A 17,500-nucleotide genomic window follows, 5' to 3' on the forward strand; every position below is an offset into this window, starting at 1 on the left:
AATTAAAATAATTGCAAACAAGTCTGTTAGCTAACTTAATCTGTTCTGTCTTTGGTGTCCCCCTGCACTGCATGGAGATGCACCGAGATGTATTACCCAGACAGCTGAGGATTGTGGTAAGGCAGAAAGTTGGTTGTTCCTCTGAAGGTTTTTTGCAGAAAAACATACAAGCCAGTACTACCTTCTACAGGCTTGGATGCTGTGGGAAGCAAGAGACCCGCAGCCCAAGCACACGTGCTGTATAAGCCTGTCATAGAAGTTCTGTGCATGAGAGAATATGGAAGTGGCTTTACTCCTGTGTCTGCCCACCACAGAAATGTGACATTTGCTAAAATAGGTTTTGGGGGGGTTTTTAAAGGAAAAACCAAACCTACAGTCTGTCACAGGGAGAGACGATTGTAATGCTATTATTTATCCAAATCTAAGATGACTTTGACTTTTAAAATAACACCACCTCCCCACAACAGCAGGAAAAGCAGGAGTGGGGAGGCAGGCAATTAGTTCCCCCTGCCTGCCCCTGCCACCCTTTTATTAGATCACTTCATTTCTCCTTAATGGTGATATGACATAACTCACGAATGGCACATGCCCCTGGTGGCTGGGGGGGCACAGCTGCTCTAGCAGCGGCGGGAGCCCCACGGCAGTAAGTGCGAAGCTCCCACAGATGCTGCCAGCACTGTCGGGGGGGGGGGGGGGGGGGGGGGATGGCGAGCACCGACCAGGGGTTGGCAGCCACCCACAGGCAGTGTCGATAGCAGCCAGAGGCAATTGTAGACTGCCCGCAGGCACTGCCAACTGTTGGTGGCACCTTCTTGTGGAGGGTGTGCTGCCACGCTCATGAGGTGCACATGCACCTACGTGCACCCCCTGCGCATTACCCCTGACATAACTCATACCTATATAGAAGGGATCTAAACTGAACATTTGTAGACAGATGCATCTATTGGCACTACTAGTATATTAAGGATAAAAAGAAACTAGTAATAAGTTACTTTACTTTGGCACTAGTTTTATGTCTGCTGCAGAATATGCAACTAATTTAAGTGAAACACTTTGCCATTTTGTTTCTTACGGTAGTTGCATGTTGGGGTTTTTAAAGCATTTGAAATCTACGACTTCAGAGAGTCGGTGCAACTCATACCATTCAGTGCATAGGTTAGTTCATCTGTACCTTTCCTGTGTAAACATCTTTTCTGTCTGTAGCATTGCCTTTTGTTTTCTAATTTCCCTGTCTTCCCTCCCTCCCCCTCCTACACTCAAAAGTATATCAGAGTTTATTAGGCAGACAAGGTTCTTTGGGTAGATGTGGTATCTTTTATTAGACCAACTAAATATTTGGGGAAAGAATCTCAAAAGATATCACACCTACCCAAAGAACCTTGTCTGCCTGTGTCCTTAAAGCAACACAGCTACAGCCAGAAACCTCAAGAGTTTATTGGGTCTTCACTTTAAAGTTTAACAGTGTGTTTGTTTTTATAACATTGCAGTGCTTTCACTGTCAGCGGTTGACAGTGAAAATTAAATATACAATGGTCTCTCCCAGCATTGTTGCTGAAAGATGTGTGTGAACTTAAATGTGACAGCATAACTTTATGCTGTTCTAGAATCAGTCGCTAGAGGGAGCATATGTTAAGTCAAAATCCCTGGGCATTACTATTAAAGGAGATCATCAGGAAGTGAATGAAAATATTGCATGACATTTTTAGCCTTAATAAGAGATTAGAAGATGGAGATGTTCATATGGAACTTTATTTATGATTTTTATTTTATTTATATGCTGCCCATCCCAGAAAAGGCTCAGGGCTATAAAATGAAGAAACTGTTCTCCAGGTCTACTGTATATTTCAATTAATATGTTGTCCAGTAACCCCTTCAAAGGTAAGTGGAGCAGCATATTGATTGAGCAATGTAGCTTTTGTAGGCAAACATTTGAAATAAAAGAGCCAGGTTTTCAAATGTTTTCAGGCATCTGATAGGCTTTTCTAAACCATATAGTGCCTAATTAATGGAAATTGGGCGCTGTTGAAAATCCTGCTAGGCATCTCTTTATCTAAGTTCCTAAATGTCATTGATGTTTCTGGGAGAACCAGTCCAAAGACAACTTTCACCATAATTGGCTTACTCTTACTCAAAATGTAATGAGTCATACGATGGCATTGGAGTATTGTTGAATATATGTTTATGTATTTTGTTGTACATATATTTAAAGAGCATTTGTTGGGAGCCATTCAGTTTAACAGCTTGGCCTGTTCTGCAAATTGTAATTTCCATTGCTTCATTAAAAGAAACAGATGTGACATTTGGATCAAAAGCCCCTGAGAAATTGTGGAGACAAATTCTGTGCCTAAATGTTGGTTAACATCCCTTCGAATAAAGGGATTTGGAAAATCAGTGGACATGCAGTTACAAAGTCTTTATGTTTGATTTGTGAAGGGAAAGTGGAGTGTCTCTCAGCAAGCTCTGGCAAGAGTTTATAAGTAGTGACAGCCATTGTTAGTACCAGAGTATTGTATGGCCAGGCAATGCCATACAGTAGACTTTTTCAAAGACCGATACTGCAGAATGGTATGAGTCTGTAAAACACTGCAAAATGATGAAGCCTTAAGAATATCTTTTTTAATTGATATTTTTCATAGCTTTGTAAAGGAAAGAAGTGTCTTTAACTTAATTTTACAGATGACACCTTGTTATGGGTTGAATTTTTTTGAAAAATAAGGAGTAAGGGTGCACTGATACAAGATTTTTGGGCCAGTACCAATGGCCAGTTTATTAACGAGTTAATTAACAGAGTGATAAAATGCTTGATTTGTCTAATGTGAAATTGTACTTTTTCTGAAATGCAAAAGTTGTAGGACTATGCAGAATCACTCTCCTTGACTTTTTGCCCATGTAAATCATAGTCATAGGATCATAGGGTAGGTCTGGAAGGGACCTCACAAGGTCATCTAGTTCAGCCCCTTGCTAGGCAGGATCATCCTTAACTAAACCATCCCAGCCAAGTGGCTATCCAGCCTGCTCTTGAAAAATTCCAGGAATGGAGTTTCTATGGTTTCTCTAGGTAGCCTATTCCAATGCTTGACCCTCGTAGTGAGAAGGTTCTTTCTAATCTCCAACCCAAACTTTCTCTATGGTCCTAAAGAGAAGTCTATCTTCATCCTCTCTGTAATTATCCTTTAGGTAGTTGAAAAGTGTTGTCAAATCCCCAGTCACTCTTCTCTTCCCCAAACTAAATAACCCTAGTTCTTTCAGTATTTCCTCATAAGCAAGGATCCTGGTTTTCCCTGATGAAAAATACCAAATTCTCTGCTAAAACCCCTAAAATCTATATTTAAAATAAATTGCATGGGCCTACAGTGAGGGAAGCGGCTTCCTCCTGCTGTGGATTTAGGCAGGCCAGCTCCTGGCTGCTGCGCACACTCCCAGGGGGCAGGGAGGACCTGCATCTCTGAGATCTGTACCTGGGGCAGGCACAGGCTCCAGGCTCAGGCGCACTGCAGCCCTGTGTGAGGAGGTGTCGCAAGGGTAGCAAGGACGGGGGGGAAGCAGCACCGAGGAGATCCCTGTGTGGCTCTGCTGCTGCCTGCTGTGCCAGGTCATGCCCACTGGGCTCCAGATGCCCTGGGGGAGGGAAGCAGGGTGGCAGGGAACAGCAAGTAGCAGCTTCTCTGTGTCCCTCCACTGTTCCTGCTGCCCTGCTTCCCTCCCCCTGGGCCTCCAGAGTCCGGCAGGCACAATCCAGAGTGCCAGGCAACAGCAGAGTTGTGCAGGGATCTCCTTGCAGCTGCTCGCCCCTCCCCCTGCCATTGCCCCAGCAATGTGCATCTGTTCATGGGCCTATAGTGAGGGAAGTGGCACAGGGCTGTGCCCCTCAAAGCAGCAGGAGGTGCTTCACAAGGGTAGTGGGGGGGGTGGAAAGTGAGCAGCAGCGATGAGATCCTTGCATGACCCTGCTGTCTCCAGACATGCTGGGTCTTGCCCACCAGGCTCCGGAGGCCCTTGGGGAGGGAAGCAGGGCAGGAGCCTGAGCCTGCCACGGGTGCAGATCTGGGGGGCATGGGTCTCCACTGCCCCCCAGGAGTGCGTGAGGCAGCAGGGAGCCAGCGTTCCCCGCCCCTACCCCATCCCTCAGATCAGCCACCCACAGCCCCATCCTGCTCCCCACTGAGGTCCTGCAGCCGCACATTGAGGCCCCAGGCCCCAAGCCTCACCTGGCTGGGCAGCAGCCTCAGCCCTGCTCAGCTTCTCTCCTCTCCTCCCCCCCCGAACTGCTCTGCAGGCTGCCTGGGACCACGTGCACGTCCATGCACTTGGCACCCTCTGTCTCTCTGCCTTCCTCCTGCTCCCTCCCAGCTCCCTGCAGGCTAGATCTCTGCCTGCATCATTGCAAAATGGCAAATCCACAGGTTTTTCTTGTAAAATGAGAAATCTGCATTTGCCTCTGGTAAAAGGTAAAATCCACAGTTTACTCCATTTTCCCATGGGAAACAGAAAACCTGGATCCCTGCTCATAAGTCATGCTTCCCAGGCTTCTAATTATTTTTGTTGCTCTTTGGATTCTTTCCAATCTCTCCACATCCTTTTTGAATTGTGGGGCCCAAAACTAGATGCAGTGCTGGAAGTGAGACCTCACCAGTGCTGATCGAGTCTAAGATTCATTCACTATTGGGAGGGGTCATTACTAAAATGCTGTTTCACACATTTTATATTTAACTGTAATTTCCAAGTAAAGAGTTCAACCCTGGGAAACCACAGCCAAGGGGCTTAAACCATAGTTTTTTATACTTTCGAACAAATTAACCATTTACATTACTAGTTTGTATTCAGTTAGCATATGCATCTACTTATGTAATGAAAACAGGTGGCTGTTTATACAGCAGGTTTTTATATAAAAATATTGCAAAACAGGCATATGAGATTATTATTAAATACTAGCCAATTGCCTGTCAAGAATGATTTGGCGGGGGGGAGGAACAGAGGCCTGTGTCTGGGGAGGGCCCCCCCCCCCCTTGCATTTCAGGTCTGGCTCTGCTCCCCTGCCTGGCAGCAGGGTGTCATCACCATGCCTCCCTTCCCACTCCCTGCCAGCTTCTGTTGGAGCCTGGCAGTGGCAGGGTGCTCCCTGCCATCATGGTGGGTGGGGACAGAGTCCTGCATCCAACCCCGCCCCCACTTCTCGTCCAGTCAGGAGAGGGGGTGAATGGGTCCACTTCCCCCACCCTCACCACTTAGGGGCGGGGCCTGATTTCCCGCTCCCCCCCCCTTTGGAGCTGTTGCCAGGGCATGGCATGGTGGTGGAAGCAGGGTGCCTCTACCATGCCACCATGCACCCCCCCCTCCCCCACCGGCTTTTGTCAGGATCCAGTGGCTCATCCCTGCTTCTCGTCCACTTCCCCCCTCCCCCGTTGCCATCACCTGCTGAGGGGTGTGGGGCAGGCCATTACAGCTCCATCCGTGCCCCCACTCTGTCCCCTGTGTCCCCCCCATCATGGCGGTACTCCCCTGCTCCATCTCCTGTCCAAATGCTCTTGGAGCGCTCTGGTTGTTTCAGTCAGCCAGTTGGAGTGCAGATGAAGTGTTACGGACAGACTAAGGCTTTATAATATTAGAACGTTGTAATGCAGTATTACAGTGTCATATGAAAACTTGCTCAGCCCTACAAGCACTGGAATGTGTTTAATTTCAAACGTTACCGGTTCATAACCTAGATGGTATTAAGATGGTGCAGCTAAAGTTTTTTCCAGGTATCAGGAAACGAATATGTAGTGTTCCAGTAGTGCTGGTGTTAACATACTTCATAATTTTTGAGGTACAATGACTTTTTTATTAGCTTGTATCTTTCCACTTTTTTCATTACTATCTTTTTCCAAGACACTTTTGACTTCACGATACACCCCAATGCACCTGTTTGTGCCCCACAGTTGCACATTTTTTATTTCTAGGATGTGCATGGAAAAACAAGTCATTAGAGTAGGATGCCACAGCAAAAATTGCCTTAGGCTTGATTTTCAAGCTCATCTCTGTGCCTTAGAGTGATGGGATAATTAAGTCTTTCTGCTTAGCCTTTTAGTTGCCTTTTTGTAAAAGCTACTAGTTAAGATTCCAATGGGTGCTTGCTGAGCTAATAGATAACTGTATTAGGAATGGGTCTTGTACTACAACTGGATCTCCAAAAAATTATTATTTTTAACCTCAAGCTAGTACTCCTGTGTCCAAATGGTCCATTTCCTGTTATTAATCCAAGTTAAACAGTTTCTAGTTCTAACCTCATTTTAGTGTTTGCTTCTAACAGTATAAAACTTTGCAGGTGTTTTATATAAACTTTTATTTCCTATTCCTCTCCCCCTTTTTTCAGGTTGCTTTGCTGGACATAGACATTTGTGGTCCATCAATACCTAAAATGATGGGTTTAGAGGGAGAACAGGTATGACTTCTTTTTTGGTTGTTTTTAAAACAGGCTGTCACAAGCAGCCTTACAAATTATTGATTGGGAGCACCTTTGGCATGTTAATTTTGTTAAAAATAACCTGTACACAGAAGCAGTTGCACGTACGTCTTCTGCAAAGTGCACAAATCATACAAGTGAAAAGTTAAGGCCAGACAATGCCGTACAATAGACTTTTTCAAAGACAGGTACTGCAGAATGGTATGATACTGTAAAACTGCAAAATGATGAAGCCTTAAGAATAACTTTTTTAATTAATATTTTTCATAGCTTTTCCAAAAGAAACTTCTTTAACTTCATTTTACAGATGACACCTTGTTGTGGGTTGAATTTTTTGAAAAATAAGGAGTAAGGGTGCACTGATACAAGATTTTTTGGGCCAATACCAATGGCCAATTTATTAACAAGCCATATTGGCTGATACTGATCCAATTGCCAATATGCAAGCCTGGCAGTTTGGAGAGCAGTGTCAGGCCGATAAGTCTGTTGGGGTGTAGGGGCATGGGGCGGTGCATATCAAGGCCCCCGCAGTGAGGGAGTGAGTGGGGCTGGGGCAGCAGCAGGTGCTGCTCAGCTGGGGTGGAGCCAGGGATAGAGCCCCAAGCAGCTCATCTGGGGGGTGCAGGGAGGGAGGGGGTGGCCCCTGCTGCTGCATGCACCCCTAGTGGAAGCATGGAGGCACATGCCCCCTGGACCTGTGCATGGGACAAGGGCTGGCTGCTGCTGTAAACTGGAGCTAAGGCTGGTACTGGGCTCTGCCCACCAGGGAGGTTGGGCCAGGGCAGTGGGTGGCCACAGCACTGGAGGGGGGGGGCTACGGCAAATGTTGGGGTGGCTGTAGCCTACCCTGTAGTGCCCCCTCTCAGTGCTGCCGCTACCAACCGGGAGAGCAGCCCTAGCCCAACTTCCTTGCTGGTAAAAGCCTGGTGCTGCCCCCGGCCCCAGTCTGCAGTGGCAGCCTGCCCTTGTCCCACGCAAAGATCCAGGGGACATGTGCCCCCCATGGATCCCCCAAGGGTATGTGCAGGAGCCGCCTCTCAGACAAGCCACTCTGGGCTCTGTCCTGTGCCCCACCCTGTCCTGGCTGGGTAGTGCCTGCCCCAGCCCCTGCCCCACTCCCTTCCTCACTGTGGAGGCCTCTATGTTCTTCCCTCATACTCCCTCAACAAACTTAACAACCAGACGCTGCCGGGCAGACTGCATGCATGCTGCAGTTGTGTCCATGCATGTGGCTTTTATCACTGATGTTATCAGCCATATCAGGGAAAAAAAAGCCAATTGCTGATAATGTCAGTTTTCCTTTTATGGGTGCTAATACGATATGGACCGTTATATCAGTGCAGCTCTACTAAGAAGCAGCTACGATATCTGAGGGCTGTATTGTAAATTGTAAGGCAGCATGCCTGCAGTCATAATCACTCAGTTTTTACTTCAGTAGAATGTATTGTTTGCTGAAGAGTTCAGGAATTCAGGCATTTTGCAATTTCTTAAGCTTGGCCATTTGGCTGTCCAACGGCATTGATTGGACAGCTTGTTTCTGAGCACCAAGTTTGAAATATAGCTTGTTTTAGACATAATTTGTATATATGCTTCTTACAGAATTATTTTTTAACTTAATGTTTACATCGTCAGGTTCATCAGAGTGGTTCTGGATGGTCTCCAGTGGTAAGTTAGCTGTGTGTGTGTGTGTGTGTGTGTGTGTGTGTGTGTGTGTGTGTGTGTGTGTGTGTGTGTGTGTGTGTGTGTGTGTGTGTGTGAATTTTTAAAGCTTTTCATTCTTGTTTGCTTGCTCATATTGTTTTTTATTTAAAGAATTATTCTTGGGGCTCAAGAGAGAAGAGCAAGTGTTTAGTGGCATGTTTTCTTCTACACAAAGAAGTTCTGCTCTTTAAAAGACTACTTTTTAAAATCTTTAATATTTAACCTAGTTCAGTCTTAAATATTTAACCTAATATTAAATATTAAGCTTTACATTTCTTTTAATTTCAAATAGCTTGGCTATTCAAAATAAAAAGTTAACTTCCTTTTTTTCAAAAGGAAAAGGTTTCTGCCACTTCAGTTTGGACAAAGAAAATAGAATAGTCAGGTTCATTGTTCTTATGTACCTACGTGATACTTCACTTTTCTAAATAGAAAATATTGATGATAGCATGGCCTCTACGAGCCAACAAATATCAGTTTGAGGCTAACAACGTGCAAACAAACCCGCCATTTTTTAATTACTGCCTCCAAGGTGTATCCTGCACACAGAAACCTTTGTTGAATGAGGAAGGATGTGGTGTCTTACTGGCATGCCCAAAAGAGATTCTGCAGAACATTGTTGTAGTAATTATAGTTGGTTCTGTGAGTTCAGAAAAGGCTCTTTAAGATATAAATGTTTAGTCAGATTATTGGCTGTTCTATAGAAATCATGTACAACCTTTTACTCATGAGAAAAAATGAAGTGAACAAGTTAAGTGCTCATAAACATTAACTTAATATTCTGCTTCCTCTCGTTTAGTATGTTGAAGAAAACTTAGGTGTCATGTCTGTGGGATTCTTGCTTAGTAGTCCTGATGATGCTGTTATCTGGAGAGGACCCAAAAAAAATGGTCTGTACCTTGTGTGTATTTTCAAAGATTATTTTATCCATGCTGATAACCTATTGATGTTTGGATAATGCTTCAATCTTTTTCCTATAAAATTTGGTTTGGATTAGGTGTTACTGATGACCATAGATGAATGGAAATCAAAGATTCATCGTATGATCAAATTAAATATCTTGAATATTTCTGACAATAAGATGTAAATTTTAAGTTTCAGACAGGGTAAGCGTTTATATTTGTTGACTGTTGCTAATACAAATCTATATTAGCTCTCATAATGATTCATAACTTTGATATACATGAGTATCAAACACTTAAACCTAAATTCATTTAAAATCTGAAAAAGAAATAAACTTTTCATCTGACTCAGTTCTTCAAAGGAAAAATAAGTAGGAAACTCTACCTGAATTGGTTAATAATTCAACATGTAAAAGCACATCACTTATTGCATGTGTAAAATAAAAATAATAATAGAAATAATAGGTACAGAGAGTTTTGCAGAAAACCTCTCTCATTTGTTTTGTTGATTAAAAATTCTGATACACTTTAAAAAAATGCTTATCTTTTTTGCCCAACTAAACATGTTATCTTTTGTTACTGCAGATTTAATATGACCCTTTTTAAGTCCCACTGCACGTTCCACTTTCAAATAAATAGAAAGCAATAATTTAGTAGACTGGAATATACTTAAATATTTTTCTCTTAAAGCACCATCCTGAAATGTTGTTTGACAGTTGGTTTAAAATATGGAAAACTCTGAATAGAATGCTGCACCGGACTGTGCTTGTTATGATTATGATGTGAGGTGGCTGTTGAATTGCGGCATCTCAGGCCCTTCTGGGTGTTTTATGTGTGTGCTCCAGAGGAGGAGAGGGGGCTCCAAAAACCGCTCTAGTTAAAGCACATGGAGCATCATGTGCATCAGCTTCCCTGCAGGCTTTAGTTAAAGAGCCCCCACTGCCATTTTTAACATGGGGACATTGTTGCATGTGATTACCACACTCCAGCAGACTCAGTTAATCAAGTCCGCTCTGATGTACTGTAATTACAGCACATCAAAGCAGCCTTGCTGCACGTGTATAGGCGCCCTCTATGTCCAATACATTGATTTAAAAAAAATAAAATTATTTTATTTACTTCATGTGCAGCTTTAAAAATAACAGTGGTTCCACAGATGACACAATAGCCACTGTTCTTCTCCTTACCTTGTCTTTGATTGGAACTAGGCAATTCTGATGCTGGACATGAAGAGAATTTAGCTGACATTCATTTGTGGTAGCTCAGCAGGAGCCACCAGGAGTAAAAAAAAAAAAAAAAAAGTCACAGAAGCCAATAGATGTTTTGAGTAGTTGGTGCCATTTTTATTTAGGCTAAATTTTCAGAACCAAATAAATCTTGAAAATGCATGACTCCTTGAATAATAGATTTAATGGATCAAATTCTGAAACTGTATTCAGCAAAAATGTTCAATAAAGTCCAAGACTTTTGATTATATTGGGAATTTCTGATTATGTCTACCTTATGTTAACAGCAGAACTGTATGCTTACTATTCTAAACTGTGAAGTTTTGAAATGTCAAGTTTTTTACTCTAAACATTTTAGGATTGATCAAACAGTTTCTTCGGGATGTGGATTGGGGTGAAGTTGACTACCTGATTGTAGATACACCCCCAGGTACTTCAGATGAACATCTATCTATTATGCAATATCTTGGTGCAACACACATAGATGGGGCAGTTATAATCACCACTCCTCAGGTAAAAGAACTATAACTTTTTAATAATTACAAATAAATTCCGAGGCTCATATTATTTAATTTTAGAAAAAATGGTTATAGCAAAGTCTAGTTAAGATGAAAGATCTGTCATTGAATGTAGACACACAGTAAGGTAGAGTGAATAGGTCCATCTGTGAGAGGAGGATTTAAATGGCTTTAATGCCATCGGAATTTTCTTTGATCAGTTCAGGAATACAGCCGGCATGATCCTATCTGTCACAAAGTACTGAGTACAAAACCAAAGTTTTGAGATCTAGTATACTGTCAGTTTGCTCTGAACATCAGTATGTTGATTTTAAACAAAAATTAGCTGAATAAATGCTATGCTGCTCTGTGTGGCATTTTGAAGTAGTCTTCAGTATCATAAAACTATGGCTATATAGAGCTGTCAAGAGAAAACATTGGAAAGCAAGAAAAGAATTAAGATGCTAGGGAATGTTGCCTTTTAAAAGAAAATGGAGCTTTTTGATATGGCTTCCTTTCTTGTGATTTAAAACAAAAAGAAAAGAGTCATTAGAATTGAGGTTAGTGGCAGGAAACTAGGAAAATTAGAGAAATAGAGCTGAAGACTGGCAGGTTTGGGTCTGCTGCTCAGTAATAAACTGATAATGGCAATCCAGCACACAGTGGAACCAGCTACTACAGTAACCATTGCCACACACTCCCCTTGGAAAGAGAGGCATACACTCCTCAATATCCAACAATAAATAATGATCAAGTTAAGCAAATGGAAAGGAGCTATATTAACCATAAACTGGAAGGGCTACATCTGCAAGGCTAATGCAACTCTCTGCCACCAGCTGTTTCAAGGAACTCAAGGATGGATGTCATATTATTCATCCTTGAACTCAACTAGCACCCCAGCAATTGTTTCCCTATCAATTCCAAGAAAATCTGCATAACTGCCTCCACTATTCCCACTCTAGGAACTTCTTATGTGCTAAGATGCATGAAATACCCTGCATAGGCCCATCCTATTTAAGCATACTACTGTCAGTGGAGGAGTATCTGCATTCCTAGGAACCATCCTCAAGCTACTTGTTACTTGAATTTGTCCCCATGATTAGACTTCCTTAATAAAATCCACAACACGAACCACCTCTTTGGCACTAACATCCTTCCCCCTATAGACATCACTGGCCTAGATGCTAACACAGAGGTATCCCAGCCTGTCTAAAGTATCTACAAGACCACAGATCACACTTAAATTTTTCAACTACAACATGCTGTGAAACTCCCCCATTTTATCCTCACCAAATGTGCCAGTTGCTTTGAGACCCCTTGAACAAGACTTTGGAAAAATGTACTACCAAATCCATGTACTGTAGATCAGTGCTGCTTGACCTTCTGGCCAAGAGCTGGATCCCATGCAAGGAATTGGCACACTGGCCCAACCCCATGCACTGGATCCAGCTGCAGAGACACCCTGCATAACAGCCCCACTGCAGAGTGGTGATCTAATACAAAGCACCGCATCATCCAGCCTGCAGGGCTCCCCATGGGGATAGAAATGTGGTGACAGGGGAACAGTAATTAATGCTTCCACTATCCAGTTTTTGAATCTGCAGGAAGCCTTGTAGGCTGCATAACACTGCTTCACAGGCCAGAGGTTTAGCACCCCTGCTGTAGGTGCAATATAAATGACATCTTTGTTATATGGAATAAATGCCTAGGAATCATGATTGTGGGCTTGATTTCCAGGGTCAGTTTAACCCTTACCACCCTAATGTCAGCTTTTATATATGAGCCATAATCAACCTAAAGAATGGCACTATGAAAACCATAAGCAAAAACCCCAAAAACAACCCACCAACCTCCACAAAATCAGTAATCATCCCAAACTCAAGAAGAAATTTAATATCTGTAGCTACATCTCACTGCATCTGTTCTGATAAGAACGGTGAGGTTAGGTTTCATGAACAATCTAAAAACAACCTTTACCTAGCAAAGACACTCCAAAAAATACTGCATCTTTGAACAAGTTATTCAAAATATTGTGCACAAATCTGGCAAGATATAAAATTGTAAACCTCCACCTGGTTATCACATACCATTCCATATTGGAGCCTATAAAAAAAATAATTAACAGTTAAGTCACACTTTGAAAGAAATTTTCCCAGGTGCCCTTTCCCTGCTAGCTCTTCTGCCTTCTGAACAAACACCCCAATCTCATCAAAATCGCTGTCAAAAGCCAAACCTCCACTGGCCAACACCACATGGAACAAGAACTTACCTAAACAAATGCAGAACCTGCTGACAGATCTCTACTGCCAGCACTATCCATGCTTCCCACAACAAAAATATTAGAATCTAAGGGATCCTATGTCTGCCTATCACAGAATGTGATGTAACTCATCCAGTGGTCCAGATAACCTGATAGAAATTATGTGGGTGAAACTAAATCACCACTACACTCTAGACTGAGCTCACAGAAAAACAGTAAAAGATGAAAAATGTCCAGTCACCAGTGTGAGTACATTTTTCACAGAACAACCACTTTGTTTCTGACCTCCCAAGTCATTGTCCTGAAGGAACCTACACACTACCTTCAGAAGACAGGCCTGAGTATAAAAATTCCTAACTTCACTAGAAACTATAGCCTTAAGGAAATACTATGTTTATTACAACCTACCTCCTCCTCCTCCTAATCTTCTCTTTGCTTAATTGGTGATAAGGACTAAAACCACTTGAAAAACAGCCATTAACAGTTAGGTTTAACCATAGCAGCTGTTCTTCACTTGGTCTGTAACTTCAGATGACTATTGAAGCAAATGGAAGTTAGCTGCCTACCTTGCGTTTTAAGGGGGCAAATTAATTCATAGTTGGGAGAGCTGTTAGTAAAAGATATTCTCATCTCATAAATACTTCTTGCTTATTCTCTGGCTATCCACTGTGGATATTACAGGAACAGAGGGAGAGGTGGCAAGAAACAAATGGAGCATTATGGAGGAAGTATATGTAAAGAATGCAAGGTTATATAATTGAAAAAAGCCATTGGGAGGTGATCTCCATTACTTGTGTGAGAACATTTTGAGTTGCTGTAATGTATTTCATTTTAATTTGGAAATAACAGTAAACTGCTTCCCCTTTGTCTTCTCAGCATTCTCACCTGATGTCTTTCTCTATAACAACAGGAGGACAATATTTGCATAAGTTCTATTTTAAAGAACTAAAGCTATTAAATGAATGTAGGTGATAAAACATTGATATGGCTGAACTGATTTCATTGTTTAAGTCGGATTTAAACTTGTCAGAAGAAAACTGAAGGAACAGAAATAGTTTGCTTTATCTTTAGTCCACATCAAGTCATAAAATCTCTTTATTCAGTATAAGGGACAGTAGTTCATATTTTCAGAATTTGAAGTGAAACTATTCCATAAGAACTCTTCTTTGAACACAGGCTTGAAGTCGTCTTTGCTAGGAGGTTTAGTTTTGCAGGACAACTGCATAGGTGAATGATACCACTATCAAAATAACAATTAATCCTGAATTATTGACAGGAAGTGGCCTTGCAGGATGTTCGGAAAGAGATCAACTTCTGTCATAAGGTTAAACTGCCAGTCATCGGTGTTGTTGAAAATATGAGTGGCTTTATATGCCCAAAATGTAAGGTAATAGTAAACTTACTACCTCTATTCACTCAATTATGTCTAGATATATGTATTTGGGGTATGTAGTTAGTGATTGTGGGAGTGAAGGGGATTTTTTTTTGGCCACGTCAGAGTTGTCTGTTCGTCTGATAGCTGTTCATTAAGAGAATCATGTGGGAAGTAATCCAAAAAAAACCTTTTGCTTGCTGCTGTTTCCACCAACAACATGTACATACATGTACATTTATCCTTCAGAATTTCCTGAGGCCAAGGTTCCTAGATCTGTGTTTCTTCAGTAACAACACTGTGGAGATAATAGTTTCATCTTAAAGGCTTCAGCTACTTTAAGGCAATTTAAAAGTTATGCTTGGCGTCCATCACTGAATAACAAACTTGCTTTTAGATCTGCCCTTTTCTTAAATACCTCTCATTCAAAGGGCTCATTATCTGGCATTTCTGAATATCTCTTGTGAATGCAGCTTGTGGGGTGTGAGAGACTTCTGAAGTGCTGTGTGATCAAAAACTTGCTGCTTCTCCCTTGTCTACTTCACTTCTAAAAGTTTGTCCAAAATTATAAATGTTTTCTTATTCCTGGCAGTTTCTCCTGGATATTGAGTTCCTGATAAATCTTTTAAATGAGTAAGCTTAAAATGCATTGTTTTGTTTTTGCAAATAATTCTGCAACTTTTAGAAGCATTATGGGCCTTACGTTTTTTTTTAAAGCCACTCCCAGGCTGATGGCATGTATCCATTATAAAAAGATTATGAGAATTAGGAGAGAGAAACAAAATTACAGTATCTTGCCTACCTGGAGGAGGATTGGGCAGCGGTAATGACGCAACTCTTGATTTGCTATTAATGATGTCTCTCTTGAGAATGCTGCCTTGGCCTCTATCCCATTGTCCACTTAAATATTTAAATGCTTGCAAAACTGGGAATCATTCATCTATCACAACTCAGGAGTCCTAGATATTGGATTCATTCAAAATTCAAGCATGTTTTGTTTTTAAATCCCTCACTCTTATTATATCAACATTCAAAAACTTTAAAATGTGGATTGTTTGTTATACACATTTTAAATTAATGGTAACTTTGAAAGTAAAGGAGCAGTTTAATGCATTCTTTTCAGAATTTATACATACATACCTAAAAACATTTATTGGGAAGAAATGATTTGTGTAGAACATCGATGTGTTTAGTGATCACATGCCAGGAAACTACTTTAAGCAGCCTTCAGAAAGCCCAAAATCTTTAGTCTTTCTAATCTTAAATGAGATTTCAGTATCCCGTGATGTTTCAGAAAATATTGTTATGCACAACTGAAAATGTTCTTAAAATGGTCTTGGTTGCAAATCTCTCTGTTTTTATTTCCCCCATTACAGAATGAATCTGAAATCTTTCCTCCAACAACAGGAGGTGCAGAGATGATGTGCAAAAATTTAAATGTTTCTTTCCTGGGTAAAGTGCCTCTAGATCCTCAAATAGGTAATCTTTATAGTGCACATTTTAAAAAGGCAGAGGTGTCTAGCAGCAGTTTACAGTGCTCTGGCTTTGTTATCTTAGTGACTAAATGCCTATTTGATAAACTATCTAAAAATCTCTGTTCTAAATACCATTTCCCAACATTGCTTTTTACATTAAAAATGTTGATAAATGGAAAGATATTGAAAACAGTAAGTTGTTCTGAAATGAGCAGTGATAGTCACTTTTGTAGCTATAAACTATAATCATCTTAGCTTTTACCTTTTATTGGAACATGTAACTTTCTCTCTTTGGCAAGTTGCTCATTTACATTGAAGACTAGATGAAACCAAACCGATTAGAAGGAAGAACAAAATTTTGTAAACGCTAAGGTTTGATAAAATGAGAGCTGTACTTTTAAAATTTCAGCTACAAAAGTAGTTCAAGTCGTGAATCATGTTGGAATTGTAGTGGATGTAATCTGATGTGCTGCCTAAAGATAATTAAATAACAGATGATATTATGGAAGTTAATGTAATGCAAGACCAGGTTGGTATTGCCAAATAAATTCCATGGAATTAAAGAGCAGCATCCCATCTAGGCAAAAGAGAACGCATTTATAGTCTTTGATTTAGAAATATCAGGGCCTCAATATGATAAACTGATAAATACCTGTGAGAACTGCTACATGTAGCTCTATAGACATGGCTGATACAGGAAGAAATGTGGTAAGAACAGCAGAAGCTCTTGATTGATTCACTAGAATTAAACATCATTGGGAGAGGGTAACTTTTCCATAGTTAAGTAGTTATCTTAATTTTTCCTCTTCCAGGAAAAAGTTGTGATAACGGCCAGTCATTTTTGTCTGAAGTACCCGAGTCCCCAGCTACATCATCTTACAAAAATATCATCCAAAGTAAGTAGCTCATGCTGGAAGCTTGTGTTTGGATACTTTTCCCAGCTCACAGTAGTTACCTTACCAAAATGTCACAGGTGCCTACAGCATGACCTTAGTCAAACCCCACCATTAATAATCCTTTAATTGCATGCATTTTGTACGGTTGGTTTCCAGAAATTTCCTATCCACTTATTCTGACAAAATTGTTTTAATACTTCAAACAGGCATTTAAGGGGAAATTGGGTAATTTCCTAATCAGTAGTATTGTATAATTTAGTTTCATATTCTTACTCACATCCACCTCCAGAAGAGTAGGCAGATAGATAGTACTCGAAAGGGCATGTAGCACATGTGAAACTTTTCCAGTCATTTCAAATTAAGCAGGGTAGTTTGAAAGAAAGCAAAACAAGCCCTAAGTTTGTGGAATGTCCAAAATACTAAACTCACTACTGTTCCATTTACTTTTCAGGAATTCAAGATTATTGTGGTTTACACCAATCTCAAGAAAAGTAGATCCAACTAGTGAATGGGCTTTATACATATTTCATATTAATTATAGGAAAATAATTTATGTCCTGAATTATCAGAATCAAATGTAAAGAGATCTCCTTTTCTATTTGCAAATAAATTTTTTGGTAATTAATTGCTGCCTCTTAATTTTCTGTTTTTATAGTTTGCTGTTACTGTAACATACTAATGGCCATCTAATCCAATTGATGCTTTGAAGTTTGTTATAACTGTTCATCA

At 41.0% G+C, this 17,500-nt stretch overlaps 1 protein-coding gene across 3 annotated transcripts in view; it reads left to right on the forward strand.

Moving 5' to 3' along the window:
• Positions 1-17,396, forward strand: part of NUBP1 (NUBP iron-sulfur cluster assembly factor 1, cytosolic) — a 62,310-nt gene extending 44,914 nt beyond the window's left edge. For all 3 annotated transcript variants that reach the window (XM_059716522.1, XM_059716521.1, XM_014610745.3), the window contains 8 exons: positions 6,353-6,421; positions 8,075-8,107; positions 8,943-9,033; positions 10,630-10,784; positions 14,305-14,415; positions 15,777-15,879; positions 16,688-16,771; positions 17,223-17,396. In XM_059716522.1, coding sequence (XP_059572505.1) covers positions 6,353-6,421; positions 8,075-8,107; positions 8,943-9,033; positions 10,630-10,784; positions 14,305-14,415; positions 15,777-15,879; positions 16,688-16,771; positions 17,223-17,266 — 690 coding nt within the window. In that variant the 3' untranslated portion in view covers positions 17,267-17,396. The remainder of the gene's footprint in view (positions 1-6,352; positions 6,422-8,074; positions 8,108-8,942; positions 9,034-10,629; positions 10,785-14,304; positions 14,416-15,776; positions 15,880-16,687; positions 16,772-17,222) is intronic.
• Positions 17,397-17,500: the final 104 nt, after the last annotated feature.

Source organism: Alligator mississippiensis, chromosome 13 (genome assembly GCF_030867095.1).
Source record: "Alligator mississippiensis isolate rAllMis1 chromosome 13, rAllMis1, whole genome shotgun sequence".
Classification (NCBI taxonomy): Eukaryota; Metazoa; Chordata; order Crocodylia; family Alligatoridae; genus Alligator; species Alligator mississippiensis.